At 49.6% G+C, this 20,546-nt stretch overlaps 1 protein-coding gene across 1 annotated transcript in view; it reads right to left on the minus strand.

Moving 5' to 3' along the window:
• Window positions 1–20,546, minus strand: part of HELLS (helicase, lymphoid specific) — a 591,428-nt gene that overhangs the window by 508,495 nt on the left and 62,387 nt on the right. The window contains exons 5-6 of the mRNA XM_086922383.1: window positions 1,297–1,330; window positions 1,145–1,203 (exon numbers count right to left, since the gene is read on the minus strand). Of these exons, the coding sequence (XP_086778509.1) occupies window positions 1,145–1,203; window positions 1,297–1,330 (93 nt within the window). The remainder of the gene's footprint in view (window positions 1–1,144; window positions 1,204–1,296; window positions 1,331–20,546) is intronic.

Here is a 20,546-nt window from a genome sequence, read left to right on the forward strand (position 1 = left end):
TATATATATATATATATATATATATATATATATATATTGTACTAATGTAAGACTACGGTCCACTTAAATTACACGTTTTTGCACCAAAGAAAGGACTTTTCACATTTGGGACAATTTACACTATAGCGTTCTTAACCTCATCCACAAATGATACCCAAGAACAATGTATCTGTTCAAACCATGAAAATGGGTGGGCTGCAGATTCTGCTAAATGCGCTGGAGAAGTCACGATAAATACCAAACAAATGGTAAGTAAAAAATGTATTTTATGTGATATGGCTACTGTCCGTTCCTTGTACGGCAGGTCGAACATGAATCAGAGATTTTACGGACACTAACTTCAGCTATTTAGGGCGGTCCGATTTAAAAAAATAAAGATATGGTTTACAGAATAAATTAAAATAAATCCCTGTTCTTTTCTATGCGATTCTTTTGAAATGGTCAATAAGCTGCTCTCATAACTGTTATGTACTTGGGAGCCCTTGATACCTAATCCAAAATCACGACCCTTCCCCCACCTTATTATGCTCCTACAAGAAGAGCATCCTGCTTTTTGCAAACAACTCGGCCAATTCATTAAGGGTTTTAGAGAATCCATTGCATCATTCATGTCTGTGGTCCTCCACACTTCAAGCTGGGAGCGCGGGGCGAAGTGCAATTCATTTTCCTAAACTCTGTCCTTAGAAAATACCCTGCTTTAAGTAAAGCCTCAGACTAACTATTGTTCCCGCCCCATTCGTGTCATCTAGGCCTGGGCCAAAGTATCCAAATTGGGTTCTGAGCTGTAAAAGTAATTTAATTCTTTTTCTTGGGAATTTGGGGCAGTCTTACCTGAAAACCTTCCCTGGTTAGTCAACATGACCACCACAAATTGTCTTTTGGTTAACAAACCTTCTGCATACATAAAATGCTTTGTACAGCTTTCAAAGACTTGACAAAAGCTCCCTACAATTTGTAAGAGTACTCTGGACATGTATCATCAGCAAAGAGTAGGATGTCAGGGGTACTATTGCACATCAAAGGGACAAATACATTGAAAGCAATTTCAACAAATCCATTTCAACCAATAGGTGTTTGAATATCGAGCTTCAAAACACTGAGCTACAGCCAAAAATGTGGCTTCAGTACTACTTGACAGATTTACCTCTTTTGACATGACATCTGAAATCTGGTAATCTTCTCTACCCCTTTTCTTTTTCGCAGCTGCAAAAGGAATTTTATATGCTTAAATAAAGTTAACAAAAAACAGAAGCAGGAGTTTTTTTTTTTTTTTAAAGTGAACAAAATTCAATGTACCTTGCTTATCTTTCTCCTCAACTTGTTTTTCTGCCTGCAAGATAAATAAGTAAATGTATTATGAACACCCTAAACCATAAATATCACTGGAATACCAACACATGCATTCAAGAACTAAGGGTAAAGTTTTCACTTTAAAAACTCCGCGCTAAGCACCTAGTAAACATTGTTTTACACATTCTATATTGGAATATACAGTGAAACGAATGTATGCACAATTTTGTAAAGAGTATATCAATGGTGATGCAATGTGTTACAAAAAACAGTTTTACGCTGTAGACCGACAACATGCCTTCACCTGAAGGTAAAGGGATTTCTTTTTCTTAATTTTACCCTTTTACTTCTTTGGTATTCCAGTTAATTATCTATATCTCAATTTTAGCAAAGTTTACAGTAAACATATGTCACTTGTAACATAGGTCAATGAGATACATTAACGGTTCTAAAAAAACGGACTCCGTTTCTTTTGTGTTCCAATATCTATCTATACCCTCTTCCAAACGGATGTACCAGTCCATTTAAATGCAAGTATTCCAAAAGTAAAAACGTCCTAGATGAAAGAAGTTTTTAATTTAGGGTTTATCAACAATAAAACTCATTTTAGTCAAGGCTACAGTTGTACCTTTTCTACAAGTTGGATGAGGGGGTTTCCTATAGGAGTATTTTTTCCCCATAGTTTATAACAAAATTACAACCGTTCAACATGAAGACTAAAAATCTAGTGTGAGAAGTTAGCCTGGAATATGATGTCCACTATTCTAGTGGGCACCTTGCACCAGTCTAACCGACCCTTATGATGGTGGTTGTAAAGTCAACCTTATAGATCAGCTATCGTAGTGGTAGCATGGACCTGCAGTCTTAGGCTAAAACTTCAGAGAGCATGTGAAGCAAGCTGTTTCACCAATTATAATCCCTTGAATAACAAATGAAAGGACACCACACAAGGTATGGAATATGCTACTTACCAGTATGCATCTGTTCTTGGCATGTAGGGCTGCTGACATTCATATCTGTGCATAAATCGCCACCTAGTGTTGGGTCCGGATGATTGCACGTTTTTTTTTTTACATTTTTTAAAAACCTTTATTGTGCAATATCAGCAAACAATTACGGGCCTACAACCATCCCGCCTGCCTCGACGTCAGTTTAAGCACTTATGCAAGTTATACGGTGACTCAGCAGTACCTCAATATAAAATAGCAAGCATTCCGAATTACACTGAAGACTTATCAGACTGCTGAGAAACAGGAGGAGTTAAGGTTCATTTTTAAATTATTTTTTTTATAGGGTAAATTTTAAAGTTTAGAAAATAAGAAGGATCAGAGTCCATACAGTCCACCGAAGGCACAGAGTGGGCAATGCATACCACAAGATATCGAACGAGCGGAGAAACATAATCGGATTAGCGGCACAAAGATACATATACAAGGGTAAAAAGCACATATGTTTCGTGCCAGTCATTACCCACCCCATACCGAGACTCCCTGCTGACCCAAAAGAAGAAAGATAAAAAGAACTAAGAAAAGGAGAGAGAAGAAATAAAGGCCCATAGGAACTTAAAACGGACAAAACAACTCCCCCCCCCCCCCCCAACCCCCACCCTACACGCATGCAGAGGCTACGGCCTACCACCCACCCCCTAGCAGTGTGCCTGTCGCCCAGGAAAGAGTACCCTAAATATAGACACAGAAATGAGAAAGAAAGGAAGAAAAAGGAATCATATAAAACCGGAGGAGGGCCATCCATATGTGCTCCCGGTCTCCCCTACCACAAATTTATTCTCCGCCCCAAGAGCAAAAGTCAACAACAGCAAGCAATGGATACGGTAATAAATGGGGAGAGTTATCACATACTGCGCAGCTAAGTGTGTCATAGGAACATTCCAACCCGATCCTCCGCCAGCCAAATAAACATCAATCGCGAAAGGGAACCACTTAGCCCTGGCCTGTTCGTGTGAGTCCCCCAAGGTATGGCCACTGAGTAAAGCCCGTCCCATCCAACACAAAGGAACAAAATGTCCACGCAAGGCAGAGGAGCGGCATGCAAATACAAAATGGACGTCGCCAGTCACCAATAGATCCATCTTCACCGACGACCACCACCCCCAGTTCCGTCCGATGACACGCATTCCACAGCAAGGAAAGTAGGGCGTGGAAGGAGGAGGCAGTCAAGGGAGCCAACAGTTGCAAAAACATTGTCCGGGCCAATAGTGGCAATACAATGGACGAAGTCACAGTCCTCAGCTGAGAGAGGAATCCTTCAGTGTAGCAGAAGCAGACGGACGGCTGTCCGCAGGCACCAACGCAGTCCGGGATAATCCGTTCCCCTCCGCACTCATGTGGAAACATAGTAGCCTCCTCAAGGACAGGCAGAGGCAAATCCTCGCACACCTGGGAGCAATCCAACCGTAATCGCCCCAGTGTGAGCGCAATGTCGTCAAGCTTCCTTCCCAACTCTCGGGAACCATCCTTCCACTCAGATTGTAGGTCACCAAGAGCAGCAAGAACGGCGCCACAGGACAGCGTAGGCTGTAGTCCCCACATCACAGCATTACGAGGTGATTCGCGCTCCCCATCACACAGCTCATCGATAGGCAGATTAATGCACTCCATCCCGTTCAGGCAGCCATCAGGCGGTTCCACCTTGTTGGGAGAATGATGGTGAAACTGGGGCGAGTTCAGCCCGGACAGGCTACAGTTCGAATTACCAAGGCCTTCAAGGCACACATCTAAGGAGCGTCTTCGGTAATGGCCATCCCCTCTCCGACTCAGGGCTAGGGCAGATTCGGGAGCGGCCCTCAAAAACCGGGCAAGTTCGAAAATGGGGTCGATACAGCTCACCTCCAGCGTTTCGCAAATGATCAGTATTCCCAGTGAGCCCCCACCTCGAGGATGCACTCCGGTTGCGTATTGTGACAAGCAGCGCTCCGGCAGAAAAATTCTTCCTTTTCCCCTTCGGTAGTCAATTCATCCCGAAGGACCAGCTCCGCCCAGGCTCAGCTGGCCGCTGTTGATCAATTAACACCCGGCCGTGGTTCGCAGCAGAGGTCCCGGCTCCAGGGTCGTTGAGGCCGCCAACCAACTTCGTGGATATCTCCGGTTACAAGGCAGACAGACGTCGGGATGACGCGAGTGATGACAGTGCGCATACACCGGCACCCCGCTGCAGCGCAACCCCAGGATAATGACCAGGATTTCAGTGCGGGGCTCGGAGGCTTGCGGAGCTGGGAGCCTTCGCTTCCACTCCGATCGCCATCTTGGCTCCTCCCCCCGATTGCACATTGTTGTCCTGGAAGAGTCTTCGAAGTATCACAAGATAGGTGGCTCCTCCCCTGGACTATAGTGCGCATGGGCAACCTCTCCATCCCCAGATTGTTTTTCGCCATTTGGCAGAGATGGAGTGTAATACTGAAAGTGATGACCATGCCTGAAAATGATTCTGAGTGCTACAGCTACAACAGGCACCAGGGAGGAGGGCGGGCGATATGAATGTCAGCAGCCCTACATGCCAAGAACAGATGCATACTGGTAAGTAGCATATTCCGTTCGAAGCATGTGGGCTGCTGAATTCAGATCTGTGCATAGAATAAATAGCAGTTACCTCCTTAGCGGCGGTTGCCCGTGCCAGCTGCAGCAGTCTGAAAGAGTTCTGAGAACAGCCTGTCCTACAGCAGCTTGCGGTTTAGAGTGTACATCTACGCAGTAGTGTTTGGTAAATGTATGTATGGTGGTCCATGTGGCTGCTCTACATATATCCTCTAGAGGAATGTTACCTAGGAAAGCCATGGATGCCCCTAGCTTGCGTGTGGAATGCGCTCTTGGGGGAAATGTTAAAGTGCGTTTAGCCTTTTGATAACAGATTTGTATGCATTTAACAATCCATCTGGCTATACCCGATTTGGAAATAGGGTTGCCTTTGTGTTGTGGAGAGAAGGTAACAAACAGTTGTTTAGTCTTACTAAAGTCTTTTGTCCTGTCGATGTAATAGAGGAGAGCCCTCTTAACATCTACGGTGTGCAGTGCTCTGTCTGCCACCGAGTCTGGGTTTGGAAAGAAAACTGGTAATTCTATGTTTTGATTAATGTGGAACTGCGAGATTAACTTTGGCATGAACTTGGGGTTGGTGCGCAGCACTACCCTATTAGCATGAATTTGTAGATAGGGCTCTTGAATTGTCAGGGCTTGAAGCTCACTGACTCTTCTTAGCGATGTGATGGCTATCAGAAAAGCCACTTCCATGTAAGGAACTGTATCCCACAAGAATGAAGAGGCTCAAATGGGGGCCCCATGAGCCTGGTGAGAACGAGGTTTAGATTCCAGACAGGCGAAGGAGGGTGTCTGGAAGGGATTACTCTTGAGTCCTTCCAAGAAGGCTTTAATGGCAGGCACTTTGAGGAGGGAAAGGTGCTGCCTTTTTTGAAGATAAGCGGCCATGGCAGCCAAATGTATTCTAATGGAACTATACGCTAGATTGCATTGATATAGATGCAGCAAGTAACATGATGTTTTGCGTGGACGCATCTAGCGGATTAATGTCATTGTTGGAAAAGTATATGACAAAACGTTTCCATTTGGCTGCATAGCACGCCCTAGTTGTAGGTCGCCTTGCCTCTTTGATGATGTTCATACACTCAGGGGGCAAGTTGAGGTAGCCAAACTATGACCTCAGGAGCCAAATCGCTAGGCTCAACTGTTGCGGATCTGGGTGCTGAATGTCTCCATGGCTGACTGAGGAGGCTGGGAGTGAGGCGCACAGTTGGTGAGGCACCACTGAAAGTTCCAGGAACGTGGTGTACTAACCTTGCCGTGCCCACGTTGGAGCAACCAGGATCAGAGTCATGGAGTGCTGCCGCAGTTTGCGCACCACCAGCGGTATGAGTGGGGCTGGGGGAAAAGAGTACGCAAATCTGCCTGACCAGTTCATCCATATCGCATTGCCCTGAGACTGCGGGTGTGGGAACCAGGCGGCGAAGCTTTGGCATTTTGCGTTCTCTTTTGTGGCGGAGAGGTCGATCTCTGGATGACCCCACTGCTGGAAATATGGTTGGAGCACAGAGGGGTGAATCTCCCACTCGTGCATCTGATGACTTTGCCTGCTGAGCAGGTCTGCCATCTGGTTGTCTATGCCCGGGAGATGTTCCGCCATGAGGAAGATGTTCCTCTGAATGGCCCACTTCCACATGCTCTGGGCTAGGTGAGACAGCTGCAGGGAGTGTGTGCCTCCCTGTTTCTGGATGTAATACATGGCAGTCATGTTGTCCGTCCGGAAAACGACCTTGTTGCACAGGTGCAACTTGAACGCTTTCAGTGCCATGAAGATTGGCATCAGCTCCAAAAGATTGATATGCATCTTTTGCTGCTGCGCCGTCCATAGTCCCTGCACAGTATAATGGAGGACATGCGCCCCCCCAACCCTGGAGAGATGCGTCCGTCGTTAGCACTATCTGTGGGACAGGCTCTTGGAACAGTCGTCCCCTGCAAAGGTTTTGTGGATTCCACCAATGCAGAGAGTTGTATGCACGACCGGTCACCAACACTAGGTCTTTGAGATGCCCATGAGCCTGGTTCCACTGTCGTGCTAAGCATTCTTGAAGGGGACGCATGTGCAGCCTCGCGTGCGGGACTATGAATATGCAGGAGGCCATCATACCGATCAGCTGCATGAACACCTGCGCTGGGAGCGATTGTTGAGGCCTGAACCTCCGAATGAGCAGCTGCATGCTGTTGACTCTGGCAGAATTCGGCTGCGCTGTTGCCGTCAGAGTGTTCAATGTTGCCCCTAGGTACTGTTGTACATGGGCGGGCTGGAGGTGCGACTTTGCATAGTTGAGTGAGAACCCTGGACTGAAGGAGGTGAATTTTGCGTGACATGTGGCTGGCACACTGCTGGGCTGACTTTGCTTGAACAAGCCAGTCGTCCAGGTAGGGATAGACATGAATGTTTTGTCTTCGAAGGTGCGCAGCCACAGTCGCTAAGCACTTGGTGAACACTCTGGGGGCAGTGGTGACCCCGAAAGGCAGGACCTTGAATTGGTAATGCTGATTGTTGATGGTGAACCTGAGATATTTCTTGTGACTTGGGTGAATGGGAATGTGGAAATATGCATCCTTGAGGTCCAGAGTGGCTAGGAAGTCGCCCTGACTGAGCAACGGCAGGACCTGCTGTAAGGTTAACATATGAAAGTGTTCTGACAGTATGTATTGGTTGAGGGGTCTGAGGTCTAGAATGGGCCGCAGGGAACCGTCCTTTATTGGGATTAAGAAGTACAGAGAGTACACTCCTGTACCTCGTTCTTCTGCAGGCACGAGCTCTATTGCCCCTTTTTGCAGCATGGAGAGTACTTCTTGCTGTAATAAGTGCATGTGCTCTGCGGATATAGAACGGTGCCTGGGGGGTAGGTTGGGGGGTGGAGGTTAGTTCTAGACCATAGCCGTATTGGATACGTTGTCTCACCCACCTGTCCGTGGTAATACCTTCCCAGACTGGCAGGAACTGCTGGAGTCTTCCCCCGACAGGTGTTAGATGGTCGGGGGGCAGTGACAAGGCGTCACTGTGTTGGGAGCGGAGGATCTGGCATAGTTATTGCCACGTCCTCTGCCCTTGGCGCTGTTCCCATGGTATCCACCTCTGGTGTTCTTTGTATAGGTGGATTGCGTGCTCCCTTTGCTGTACTGGGCTTGCTGTAAAGCCTGCCCTCTAGAGGCTCCCCTATTACCGGAGCGACGAAAGGAACTGCCCCGAAACTGTTGTGACTACAGAGCCCCCATGGATTTTGCGGTCTGTCTTTTATTTTCTCGAGGGTTGTGTCTACCTCGGGACCAAAAAGGAAGTCTGGGCTAACTGGCTGGTTGAGCAAAGTAGTTTGAATCTCGGGTTTGAACCCAGAGATGCGGAGCCATGCGTGACGTCTTAACATTACACTAGGGTTAATGGCCCTAGCTGCCGTGTCTGCCGCATCCAGTGCGCATTTGATGGATGCATTAGAAATTAACTTTCCCTCCTGTATGATCATTTCTGCTCCCTCTTTGTAAACAGGCAGATGTTGCAACAACTGTTCTAGTGTGTCGCAGTGAGCCCTATCGTATCTAGCCAATAGGGCCTGTGTATTTGAAATCCTCCAAATATTAGCAGCCTGTGCTGCCACTCGCTTTCCTGACGCCTCCAAGATCTTTGATTCTTTGTCCGGAGGAGGAGCGTCACCACTAGTTTGCGAGTTTGCTCCCTTACGAGCATTGGCCACTACGAGGGAGTCCAATGGGAGCTGGCCCTTGATGTAGGTGGGGTCCACTGGAGCAGGCCTATACTTTTTTTCAATCCTTGGGTTGATAACCCTTGCTTTCGTGGGCTCTTTGAAAATGTCCGCAGCATGCTGGAGGACCCCTTTTAGAATAGGCAAAGTCTTTGTCGATGTGTCAGAGGTGGAGAAAGTATCAAATAAGAAATCTTCCACAGGTTCTGCGTGCATTTCCACGTCATGGTTGAGGGCTGCCCTTTCTATCAAGGCGTTAAACGCCGCCGTGTCTTCAGTAGGCGAGGTTTTGACATTGTAGGACTGAGCGTCCGGTGCAGCTTGTGGATCATCAGGATCTACAGTTTGATCTACAGCATCAGACCATTGCTGAGGTTCCTCCTGGTCAGCGTGATAAGTGAAGGCTGCCTGACCATATTCATCACCCATGTCCTCCTAGCTTTGTGCTGGAGAATATGCCATCTGTTGTGAATAGCTCAACGTGTTCAAAGAGAACTGGTGAGGTGGTCGAGTCCTCCTTTCGTTTAAGAGGGATTTTATAAGACTCCAAGGGATGTTCAGGTGCAATCTTCCGTTTATGGATGGTAAACCTGCCCGATTCAGAGTCAATGAAGAGTTTCGACTGGTTGTCGTATGAGGGTTCTTGGAACACAACCCCTTCAGGGGTGGGCTTCGAAGGCGCAGACAAAGTTTTCGATGGGTCGGTGCCTTTGTTGTTCGAGATGCTTGGCTCGAGCCGTTGGCGGCAGACCGAATTTAATCGGAGGTTGGCCGACCTTTTTGGAGCTTGCCGTAGTGGTCGATCCGAGCTGCTTTGGCGACTCAGTAGTACGTTTGCTTGCTTGCGTCGACTCGAGTTCCCGGTGCGTAGCATGCACGGCTTTGGGAGTCTACGTCACCTGCAGTTTCGGGTCGGCTTTGGTTTTCGACTCGAGTTGTTTGCTTAGTAGCGGTTTGAGTGCTGAAATTTTCGGCTCGACAGCCTTCTTGGGCTGGAGGCCTTTGGTCTTGTTGCCATGTTTGTGCGTCGAGGTGTCATGCTTGACAGTAGAGCTCTGCTTCGACGTTCCAGTCTTCGAGGCGACGGCCTCCTTCGACGCCGAAGGGTCATCGATAGTCTTTGGCTTTACTGGCGTCGACCCAACGACCACCTTAAGTAGTTTCGATTTCGAAGAATCGACCGATGGCTCCTTCGAAGTATTCTTAGCCTGGCTTGGAAGCGGGGCTATAGAATGTGAAGGAAGATCTTGGCTAAGGCCTTTCGGCGATGCCTCGACCTCAGCCGCGGGGAGCGTAATGTCAGTAGTAGGCCCTGCTAGTGCGGTTGGGCCTGGCTCATCACTGGAGTCGTCATCGACGGCTCCGATGGCCCCATAGTCGTCCCCTACCTAGACAACGTCTTCTTCGTGGACGTATTCCTCATCTTGCTCGTCCACCTCGAAGTTGGAGTCATGCTCCGACGCTGGGTCGGACTGCTAGTCAGGATCTTCGGCGCCTTCTTAGTCACTGGTCTCGAAGATGTTGACCGGCTCGGGCGCCGACTTTGGCGCTGACTGTCTTGCTGCGCGTCAAACTCGAAGAGTCTTCTTGGAGCGGAACTTCGAGCAGGACATACAGCTGGCCTAGTCGTGCTCGGGGGATAAACATTTATTGCACATCAATGTGGGGGTATTTCGAATTGCAGACGGGCATTGTTTGAACGGGCTCCGATCCATCGTCGTCGTTTGGGCCTCTGGTGTCGAAAGTGAAAAACTGCTTCCGACGTCCGGTTCGAAGAACTGGAGAAGAAACAGGCACCGAACGAGACAATACAGATGCTCCGAAGGCCTTTTGGCCTTAGTAAAGAGTTAATACAAAGTTTCCGAACTGGAGTCGAGAAAGTACATCCGAACCCAATGGCGGAAAAAAACTATCTGGGGATGGAGAGGATGCCCATGCGCACTGTAGTCCAGGGGAGGAGCCACCTATCTTGTGATACTTCGAAGACTCTTCCAGGACAATGTGCAATCATCCGGACCCAACACTAGGCGGCGATCTATGCACAGATATGAATTCAGCAGCCCACATGCCTCGAACATACAAAATATATATGTATTTATTACTAACACAACCCCTCTGAACTCTTTATGAGGTCAGAGATCGAGATACATCACTCAATAAGCATACTTTAAGTTGCACAAATACAATTCTGCCCTAGGGGCCTCACAAACCATATACTAAGTAAGTAGTATGAGAACCACTTCAGGAATAGTGAATAGGCCTAGAGCATCGCTGGGGCTACTCTGGACAACCAAAGGATTGGAAGTAGGAGGCCCACAGGAGACGCGTGCAGTGCATAAACACAGTCGCAAGTTACCATGGAGTTATAATGGGAACGTAAAAGTTACAAAGTAGTAGATTAAGGACACTTCCGGATGAACTACGGTAAAACCCTTTTAAACTAGGACACTTATAGTCAACACCCACGGGAGCACCGGAGTACTCTAGTTACCTCAGCCAGGGAAGCCGGGTGCATAGGTGTTCTTTCGAGTCGGGTTTCCTCGCAGTTTCCTATGGAGAGCTGCAAAGAAGTGCTGCAGGCAACCAGGAGAAAAGTGTCAGGGTGGATCGAAGATATGAAGAACCTGAAAGCAGAGGGGACAGTCTGGGTCACTAGCCAGTGACCAGGAAGGAACCAGGCACTGTAGAGTGTTTCAGGTGAAGCTGATCTCTGCAGCCACGAGGACCAGGAGGCGTAGACGACGACCAGGAGCTGGATTCGAGCTGTCCCACGAAGGATCTTGTTGACTGTGGTCGGTATCCAGATTGGACCCAACAAGCCTTGGCAAACGCAATCCACGCAGGAAGGGAAGATTGGCTTCAGGTCAGACCAGCAAGGTCTGGTGAGCTTCTCCTTTGCAGGGAAGCTGGAGCAACCAGGCAAGCGGTATAGTTTCACAAAAGTCTTCGGAGGGCTCACTAGCCAACGGGAAGATGCGTGGAGCTGAAATCCAGGCGCAGGCCCCACGCGGCACTCGTGAAGTGTGGAGGGCTGAGCTTCAGTGCAAATGCTGCTCGGGTCTGGGGCTTCTCAATCTCCAATGCACAACTTCGAGGGTACCTCAGAAGCTGCATGGTTATCAAAGAGCAGGTAGTCCAGGGTGTCCGGTCCCACGTCTCATGTCCGCCACGGGTCTCAGCTTTGATGTGGATCGGAGTCTGAGAAGTCTGGAAGTCCAGTTCCTGAGTCGCTGAGTCTTTGAGTTCCAGCGAGAGCATCGACAAAGCAAACCAGCAGGTTACTGGTGTTGCCTGTTTGCACAGGGTGGTCACTCCTTGACCACAAGGGAGAAGTCTTCAGTCTTCTAGTCGGAATAGAACGAAGGTCCAAGAGTTTCGTTTCAGTCCAGGATAATCTAATGTCTCTAGACAAAACTCCTATCTTACACTAAACTAAGGGGCTTGATTACCTGCTCGGTCCCTCCTATGGGTGTAACCGCTCGGGTGAGGGTGCAGCACCACTATTGGCATGGAAAACAGTGCAAGGCTTCTTGCAGCACAGGGCCTGAATCTCACTCACCCTGCGGGCTGAAGTGATGGCTCCTAACAACGCAGCCTTCCAGGTCAAATGCTGCAAAGACGCATTATGAATAGGCTCGAAAAGAGCACCCATTAATTTGGTGAAGACAATATTACGCTCCCAGAGAGGAGAGGGGGACCCACTAGTGGAAACACTTTAAGCCCCTCTAGGAAATCTTTGACCACAGGATTTTGGAAGACTGAGGTCTGGGTAGGAGACTTTCTATAAGCTGTGATAGCAGCAAAGTGGACCCTGATGGAGGGGTACTTCAGGCCTGACCTTGCCAAGTGCAGTAAGTATGGAAGAATCACTTGCTCCTGACCTAGAGTCGGTTCAAGAGCGCTGTCCTTACACCAAAGGTAAAATCTCTTCCACTTGAAAGCATAAGACTTTCTGGTGGAGGGCCTCTTTGCTTTTCTAAGAATGTCCATACAGTCAGCTGAAAGGTCTAGATGGCCGTACTGGATGACCTCAGGAGCCATGCAGACAACCGGAGGGAAGGGAGATTGGGATGAAACATTCTCCCCTCGTTCTTGGTCAGCAAGTCCAGGTGGCAGGGCAGCCTTCTGTGAAGAACCTCTGACATGGGAAGAGATCCGGGTACCACCACTGGCGTTGCCACTCTGGCGCTATCAGGATCATTCTGGTGTTGGTCCTGTAGAACTTCTGTATGACCGCCAGGATCAGAAGGAGAGGAGAAAAATCCAACAGCAATGCCTGCAACTAGCCGATTAAAAGTGCAATCCCCTGTGATCCCTGCTGAGGGTATCTGGACGCGAAGACTGGGCATTTCGTGTTTGCCACGTCTGCAAACAGATCGATGTCCGGCACTCCCCATTGCCGAAAGACCTTAAACAACGTCTTTGAGCACAGAATCGTGCGCTTCTACGAAGTCCCTGCTGAGGCCGTCTGCCTGAACATTCAAGGTTCCTGGAAGATGGACTGCAATGATTGAGAGACCTCTCGCCAGCAGCCACTGCCAAATGGATTGAGCTTCCAGAGACCGGACTCGTGACCTGGTGCCTCCTTGTTTGTTCAGATAGAACATCATTGTTGTGTTGTCTGTCTGAACCTGAATGTGGCTGGATTTAAGAGACGGACACAGGGACTTGAGCACCAGATGAACTGCCCGGAGCTCCAAGAAGTTGATGTGATAACTTTTGTCTCGGACCAGAGACCTTGTACCTGAAGCTGGCCAATATGACCTCCCCAGCCTTGCATTGAGGCATCTGTGACCACCGTCTGTGTCGGAGGAGTCTGGAAAAAAAGGGACCCCTTGTAGCAGGTGAGAACGTTTCAACCACCATCTGATGGAGTCCCTTGGCAACTTGGGGAAGAGAGACATGATCTTCCCAGCGACCAGACCTCTGAGACCATTGATCCTAGAGTGCCTGTTGCAGAGGCCGCATGTGAAGGCGTGCATTGGGCACAATGTAGATGCACAAGGCCATCGATCCCAATAGTGAAGACACTTGTCTGGCTGTGGGACTTAGTGTCGAGAAGGATACTACACTTGAGAAGCATTGATGACAACCTCTCCTCCGGACACGCGCTTGCCTCTGCGGAGTCCAGGGAGGCGCCCAGATGGTGTATTCGTTGGGTGGGGTTGAGAACAGACTTCTTGTAGTGGACTTGCAACCCCAAGGAATGCAGCAGGTTGAGGCAGTACGAGAGATGGCTCTGGAGTAGAACATGTGTAAAACTTCAGGAGCCAGTCTGGGAAGGGATAGACTAAGATCTTCCGGCTGCGGAGGAAGGCAGTCACCACCGCCATGCACTTGAAGAATGTCCACGGGCGGATTTGAGGCCGAACGGAAGCACTCTATACTGGTGACGAGAGACCTGAGAAATTTGCGATGTTTCACCGACACAGGTAAGTGAAAGTAGGCGTCCTGCAGGTCGATGGCACTCATCCAGTCCCCCTGGTGAAGGTGCGGAAAGATTTAATGTAGGGCTAACATACAGAATTTCTTCTTTCTGATGAACCTGTTCAGCAGGCGCAGGTCGAGGATAGGTCTGTACTCTTTAGCTACTCCTCGCTTTTGGACTAGGAAGCAGCGAGAGTATAACCCCTGGTTTCTTTGGAGAGATGGGACCGCCTCTATGGCCCTCTTGGAGAGGAGGATAGATACTTCGTCCTGTAACAGTTGACTTTGTAGTTTGGGAAGGCGCTTCAATTGCTGAGGTGGAGAATTTAACCTCAGCAAGTAACCATGCTGCACAATATTCAGCACCCATTTGTCTCTTGTTATGGTTTCCCACTCTTCCAGGTGGGAAACGATACTCCCTCCTACCGGAGTGGCGAACGGGTGCGGAGGAAGCAATGCCTTACTGCTTGGGAGGCTGCTTGGAGGTGGACTGTTGGTGCTTGTTATTTCCTCTTCCAGGGCGCTTTGATAGAATTGGAGCCTCTGTTGGTTCTAGGAGGACCATTGAGGGGTTTGAACCCTCTACTGGAAGGAACGTTTGTTGCCCTGACGAAAACGTTTGGGGAATTCTTTGCGCTTCTCCAGGCCAACAGCCTTGACAGTGTCCAGCTCTGTCTTCATTTTATTTATCTCCTCATCGGTGTGAGCTCCGAACAAGGAGGAGCCATTAAATGGAAGAATCTTTTTCTGAGCGTCAGGCTTGAGGCCTGTGAGGCGCAGCCCGGCTGAGCGCCGTGAATAGACACCATGGAAGTAACTATGAGCGGCGAGATCTGAAGCGTCCGCTGCAGCATTTATAACTCGATTGGCCACTAGACCACCTTCCAGCAGAATTTCGCTGAAGTCCTGCCGGTCTTTTTTTGGGGAGCTTTTCATTGAACCTTTGCAGGGAATCCCAAAGAGACCTGTCATATCGCTCGAGAAGGGCTTAGGCACTTGCAATCTTCATGTAAGAAGCCGAAGGATTGCACATCTTCCTGCCATAGGAGTCCATCTGCTTACTGTCCTTCTCCCGGGGGGACAGAGGATGAAGCAGACCGGGGGGGGGGGGGGGGGGGGGCGGGGGGACGGACAGAGGATGAAGCAGACGCTGAGTGAGATCTCATGGCTGCCACAATAACAGTCTGCTGGTGGATCAGCTCTGAGAAATAAGGGATCCTCTGCTGGTGCCTTATACTTTTTGGCAATCCTGGATGGGACAGAACCCACGTAGCAGGGTTGAGGAAAGTAGCCATAGCTGGTTCCAAGAATCCTGGCACCAAAGGAAGCAGCGGTCTGGGAGCTGTACGAATATTGTAAGGTGTTGAAGTTGATGGCCTTTGGAACCACAGGGGTATGCAAAGTGATGTTCAATTTCTTCGCACCCCTACCCAGCACAATTATGAACATCGCAATGTCATCGATAGGAGACACCCGCGATTGAGGAGTTGAGAAGGTCAAAGAATAGTCCCGGACCGAGGACCTTGTGGAGGAAGACCATGTAGGAGATCTTGTGCATCTCCCCTTCTGGGGAAGGCCGTGATGAGAGCTGTGGCAACCCCTGGATCAAGACCGGTGTACAGAAGGCGATCTTGGCCTAGAAGATGATCTTGGTCTTCTGGGGGAGATTTGGATGGACTAGCAAGGATGGTTCTCGGAGGAGAGGTCCTGGAAGGAGAGTACGTGCGAGAATAGTCCAAGCCCGGACTCCTGGGGTCGCCTGTCCCGACAACTTCAAGCCAGCAAGGTGACAGACCATAGGCCCTCTTCTCTCCAGGTCTGAGAGATTTCTCCGGTAAAATCTGCACAATATGCAGTTGCAGGGATGAGGACTGGTCCCCAGATGACGATCTGGACCTTTCTCTACGCCGGGTTTCCTCTGCGGCAGCTGTAATTTGATCCCTCGACGACGAACGCCTCGACGTCGACGAAGTCAGAGTCACCATCGGCATCGATTGAGCAGATGGGCTATGGGAATGACGTCCCTCTCTCCACGATGGTCGAGATGAGAGCCTACGGCGATGCAGGGACCTCGGCGTTTCCCTTAAGACGTTGGTCTGGGGAGCTCAGCGTCGACCTTGACGTCGATCTCCCACGAAGTCGTGCTGGCGACAATCTTGACGTCTAGTGGTGGGACCTAGAGGACGCTAGACATTGACATGCACCCTTGCAGCGAGGTGCTTGTCATCAGGACTCTCAACGCCGACCCCCTTCGAAGGTGGCGGAGAGTGTCTCGACGTCGACGGAAGCCTCAACGTCTACAGACCGTCCAGGTCTCACAGGACCCACAGCCTTCGAGCCCAAAGTGCTGTGCCTAGACGCCGACTTACTTATATGCGACGGAGAATCTTGACGTCGCAATGGTGATTTATCCCTCGACGCTGAATAGTGTCTGGGTCTCTTAGACGGCGAATCTCCTGTTACCACCTCTTCTGAGTCCAGAAAGAAGAAGGTATGTCGCAGTTTTCAGTGTAGTTTGCTTGGAGAAGGTGATCTGAAGTCTCCATGGTCACCTCCATGATGACTCTTGTCCTTCTCCAGCTGGGCATGAAGTTTAATACGTTCCCTGTGACGCAGAGTCCACCTTGAAAACTTCTGACAGTGGTAACACTGGTCAGGAGTTTGTGAGGATGGAAAACAATACACAGTGTACGTTCCCTGTGACGCAGAGTCCACCTTGAAAACTTCTGACAGTGGTAACACTGGTCAGGAGTTTGTGAGGATGGAAGACAATACACAGTGTGGATCTGCCAGTGCCATCTTCTTGCCACAGGAAGGGCATTTCCTGAATAAAGCTGGCATTCTGACTGGAAAAAGTCATTGTAAAACCAAAAAACAAGTAGAATAAGCTTTTAGGAGTCAGAAAATGTCGAGTTTCCTGAGAAAAATACCAATTATATCACTTTCAGTCAAAAAACTGAAGAGCTCAAACTCCAGGATCCTCACAGAAGGAGCAAGGAAAAATGAACTGACCTAACTGCCACCTGTGGTGCATCATGGGAGCAAGGAGTCTCCTGCAGGTCTTAAAGGCACGGTGCCCCTACGCTAATGCCTTAAAGGCAAGGTGTCAGTTTTTCTTTGTTTCTTAGTACTCTACTGCAGTCTACTGGCAAATGCCGGCAACTACAAGCTTTCTCTATGGCAATAAAGCATTGTTGTATGATAATGTGTTTACTGCTTCCTCTTTTTCCTTATGGGATGGAAAGGTAAGTACTACAATGCAAACCTATGTAATTTCAGCATTTTTGCCATGCTGGAAACATTTTAGGCTGCATGTATATGTTTTCACAAATGCATATATGTATATGGTCCAGTCGAAGGCTGCGTACTGGAGCTGGTTGGGTTTGTTCTTCGTTGAAATAAATATATATATATATATATATATATATATATATATATATATATATATATATATATATATATACACACACACATATTCACATATATACACACACATATACACACACATACATACATACATACATATATACATATATATTTTTCTATATGCTCCGGGATCCCGCACATGGGCGAGGATTATTCATAGATTAGGACTATTGATGAGTATCCCCTGGATGAGAACTGGTTTCATCCCTTTTTAGGTTTCGCCTGCGAAGAGATGCGCTCTGCGCATCTTTTCGGCGCAGGCGAAATCCTGTTGAGATCTGTAGTGTGGCTTGGTTCGGCCCTCGTCCTTGATTGGCTGGCTCCGTAAACGGAGCCTTGCCATTGGACGAGGGGCCTGTCCGTCAATGCCGGACCAGACACGGGGGCGTTCCCGACATTCTTTGGCTTTTGCCGACGTCACGGGACGCCGGGAACGCCCCCGTGTCTGGTCCGGCATTGCCGGCACTACTGCGTCTCTTCTTCCCGTTTCCCGCCCCGTGACTGGCCGGCCGGCCAATCCTAGCGCGGCCGGCCGGAAGTGCCCGCCCCCCCGCCGCCCAGGGGAAGAAGGAAGACGGCGGCCCACAGGAAGTATGGCGGCCCACGCGGGGCTCCCGTGGCCTGCCTGGAGGGAGCCCCGGAAGAAGCGGAGGACGTTGCCGGGCAAGTGTTGCGATCTGTTCTAACATTTTAGTATCCCTGCCTGACCCCACCCCCACCCACCCGTTCTTTTCATATTATATGCATTTTTTTTAATGGAACTTTCTTTTGCAAGTCATGGATTGTTCTGCTCAGGCGGAAGCATTTCTCTCTTTCTTTATTCGGGACGTGCTACCAATACATTTTCCATTAAAAAAAGGAAACCGCGCCCCAGTTTGCCAATGTTTGTTTGAAATGGTGTCTGCTGTTTCGAAGCTGGTGGTGATGTAGTTTTTTTTTAAGTGTACATGTACTTAATTCATCAAGGTTAGGAAGGCCGGTTCGGCGCTCAGTTACGTGCACGTGGGAGGCGGGTCCTCTACAACCGTCAGCAAGCGCCCAACCGCTGAACTCTGACCCGAATTGAGTTCATGATGTGTTGAATGAGAACGGGGGGGAACCCGACGAGAGGTGACGTCATCAATAGAAAGGCCGCACTTTGCCAAGCCCTCCGTCACCTTAGCGCTTAGAGCACTGATTGCCCGTCAATCATTCTATTGAGGAGCAGGGGATTAAGGCTGTTGTGCGCTCAGACCTCCTGATGGACCCTTAACTCTCCCTTGCCCTCTGCTGAGGGCATCCCGCCCCTATCTGGCCAAAACAATTGGGAAGATATCGAGGCGCTAAGAAGCCCGGTGATTGTCCTCAAAGCGGCTGGGAAGCACTCAATGGTTTCGCTGCAAGCATGATGGATGGATGGCTAGGCGTGCGGCCCAGCAGCTCAGCAGAATGACAAGGCGGCTAGAAACTGCACTCCAGACAAAGACCAGCCATATGCAAAGCACACTTAATCCAGCTCCAGGTGGAACAGTTGGTCCAAACTGCCCGATCAGGCCTTTTTTAGAAGGGAGAACAGGCGGCCCCAAACCAGTTTCAGCCTCGTGCGCTTTGTCAGTGCAGCCTCCTAGTTGCAGCATCAGCCCCCTCGTGGCGGTGAACGGTGCTCTCCAGAGGCAGGAGCAGCGGGCTAGTGACGGGGACCTCACCGAAGCCCCTATCCCGCCACTGCCTGCCCCCTGGAGGAGCAGCAGGCCTCTAGCTTGAGAGAACGCTGCCAACCCCTCTCCAACTACAGCTGTGCCGAAGCAGCTGTCCCCTAGCGACAGGGACCTCTGCCACCCTACCCTCGCCACCATCAGCATGCCCACTAGTGACAGGGACCTCTGCCACCCTACCCTCGCCACCATCACCACCTCGTGCAGGAGCAGCATGCCCCCTAGTGACAGGAACCTCTGCCACCCTACCCTCGCCACCATCACCACCCCGTGCAGGATCAGCATGCCCCCTAGTGACAGGGACCTCTGCCAACCAACCCTCGCCACCATCAGCATGCCCCCTAGTGACAGGGACCTCTGCCAACCAACCCTCGCCACCATCAGCATGCCCACTAGTGACAGGGACCTCTGCCACCCTACCCTCGCCACCCCGTGCAGGAGCAGCATGCCCCCTAGTGACAGGAACCTCTGCCACCTTACCCTCGCCACCATCACCACCCCGTGCAGGAGCAGCATGCCCCCTAGTGACAGGGACCTCTGCCAACCAACCCTCGCCACCATCAGCATGCCCCCTAGTGACAGGGACCTCTGCCAACCAACCCTCGCCACCATCAGCATGCCCACTAGTGACAGGGACCTCTGCCACCCTACCCTCGCCACCATCACCACCCCGTGCAGGAGCAGCATGCCCCCTAGTGACAGGAACCTCTGCCAACCTACCCTCGCCACCACCCCCCCCCCCCTTGCAGGAGCAGCTGCCCCCTAGCGACAGGGACCTCTGCCACCCTACCCTCGCCACCATCACCACCCCGTTCAGGAGCAACATGCCCCCTAGTGACAGGAACCTGTGCCAACCTACCCTCGCCACCACCACCCTAATTTTCTACGACATGTCAGTGCAGAGTACGACAGGAGCTGTGGGTTCTTAGAAATTGGTTTGAATTGAGAAAAATAGGCACATAGGTGATGGTAAGTTCTATCACGAAGTAAGTTTGAATTGTGATGTACAGGTATGAGTAATGTCAATTTTTCACTTTTTTGCACTTTCTGCTACAGGGTGACGTTTCCCTAGTGCTGAAAGTAGTTCTTACTGTTAGCCAGTTGTGGTAATTTGTGACTTGGGAATGATGAAAATCACCTGTTGTCTACTGAGATTCAAACTTGTGTACGACAGATTGATGCATCAGAGGCTTAAATCCACTGAACTGTACTATTTGTCTAAAAGAGGAACAATTAGCTGGGTTATTTATCTGTATGTAGCGCGTTATCCTTTTTCTGTACTCTTCCTGGAATAGTTAAACCTGTTTTACAAAAAATGAAAGATTTAATACATTTTTTTCTTCCAGACACTATAGGGAATAGTCTTTTTCTTTATGTTGCTGTTTAAAGGCATAATTTTGTAGTCGCGTAGATGGATTTTTATATGACAGTTCAGTCGAATAATTAAATTCCTC

Source organism: Lissotriton vulgaris, chromosome 5, assembly GCF_964263255.1.
Source record: "Lissotriton vulgaris chromosome 5, aLisVul1.2, whole genome shotgun sequence".
NCBI lineage: Eukaryota > Metazoa > Chordata > Amphibia > Caudata > Salamandridae > Lissotriton > Lissotriton vulgaris.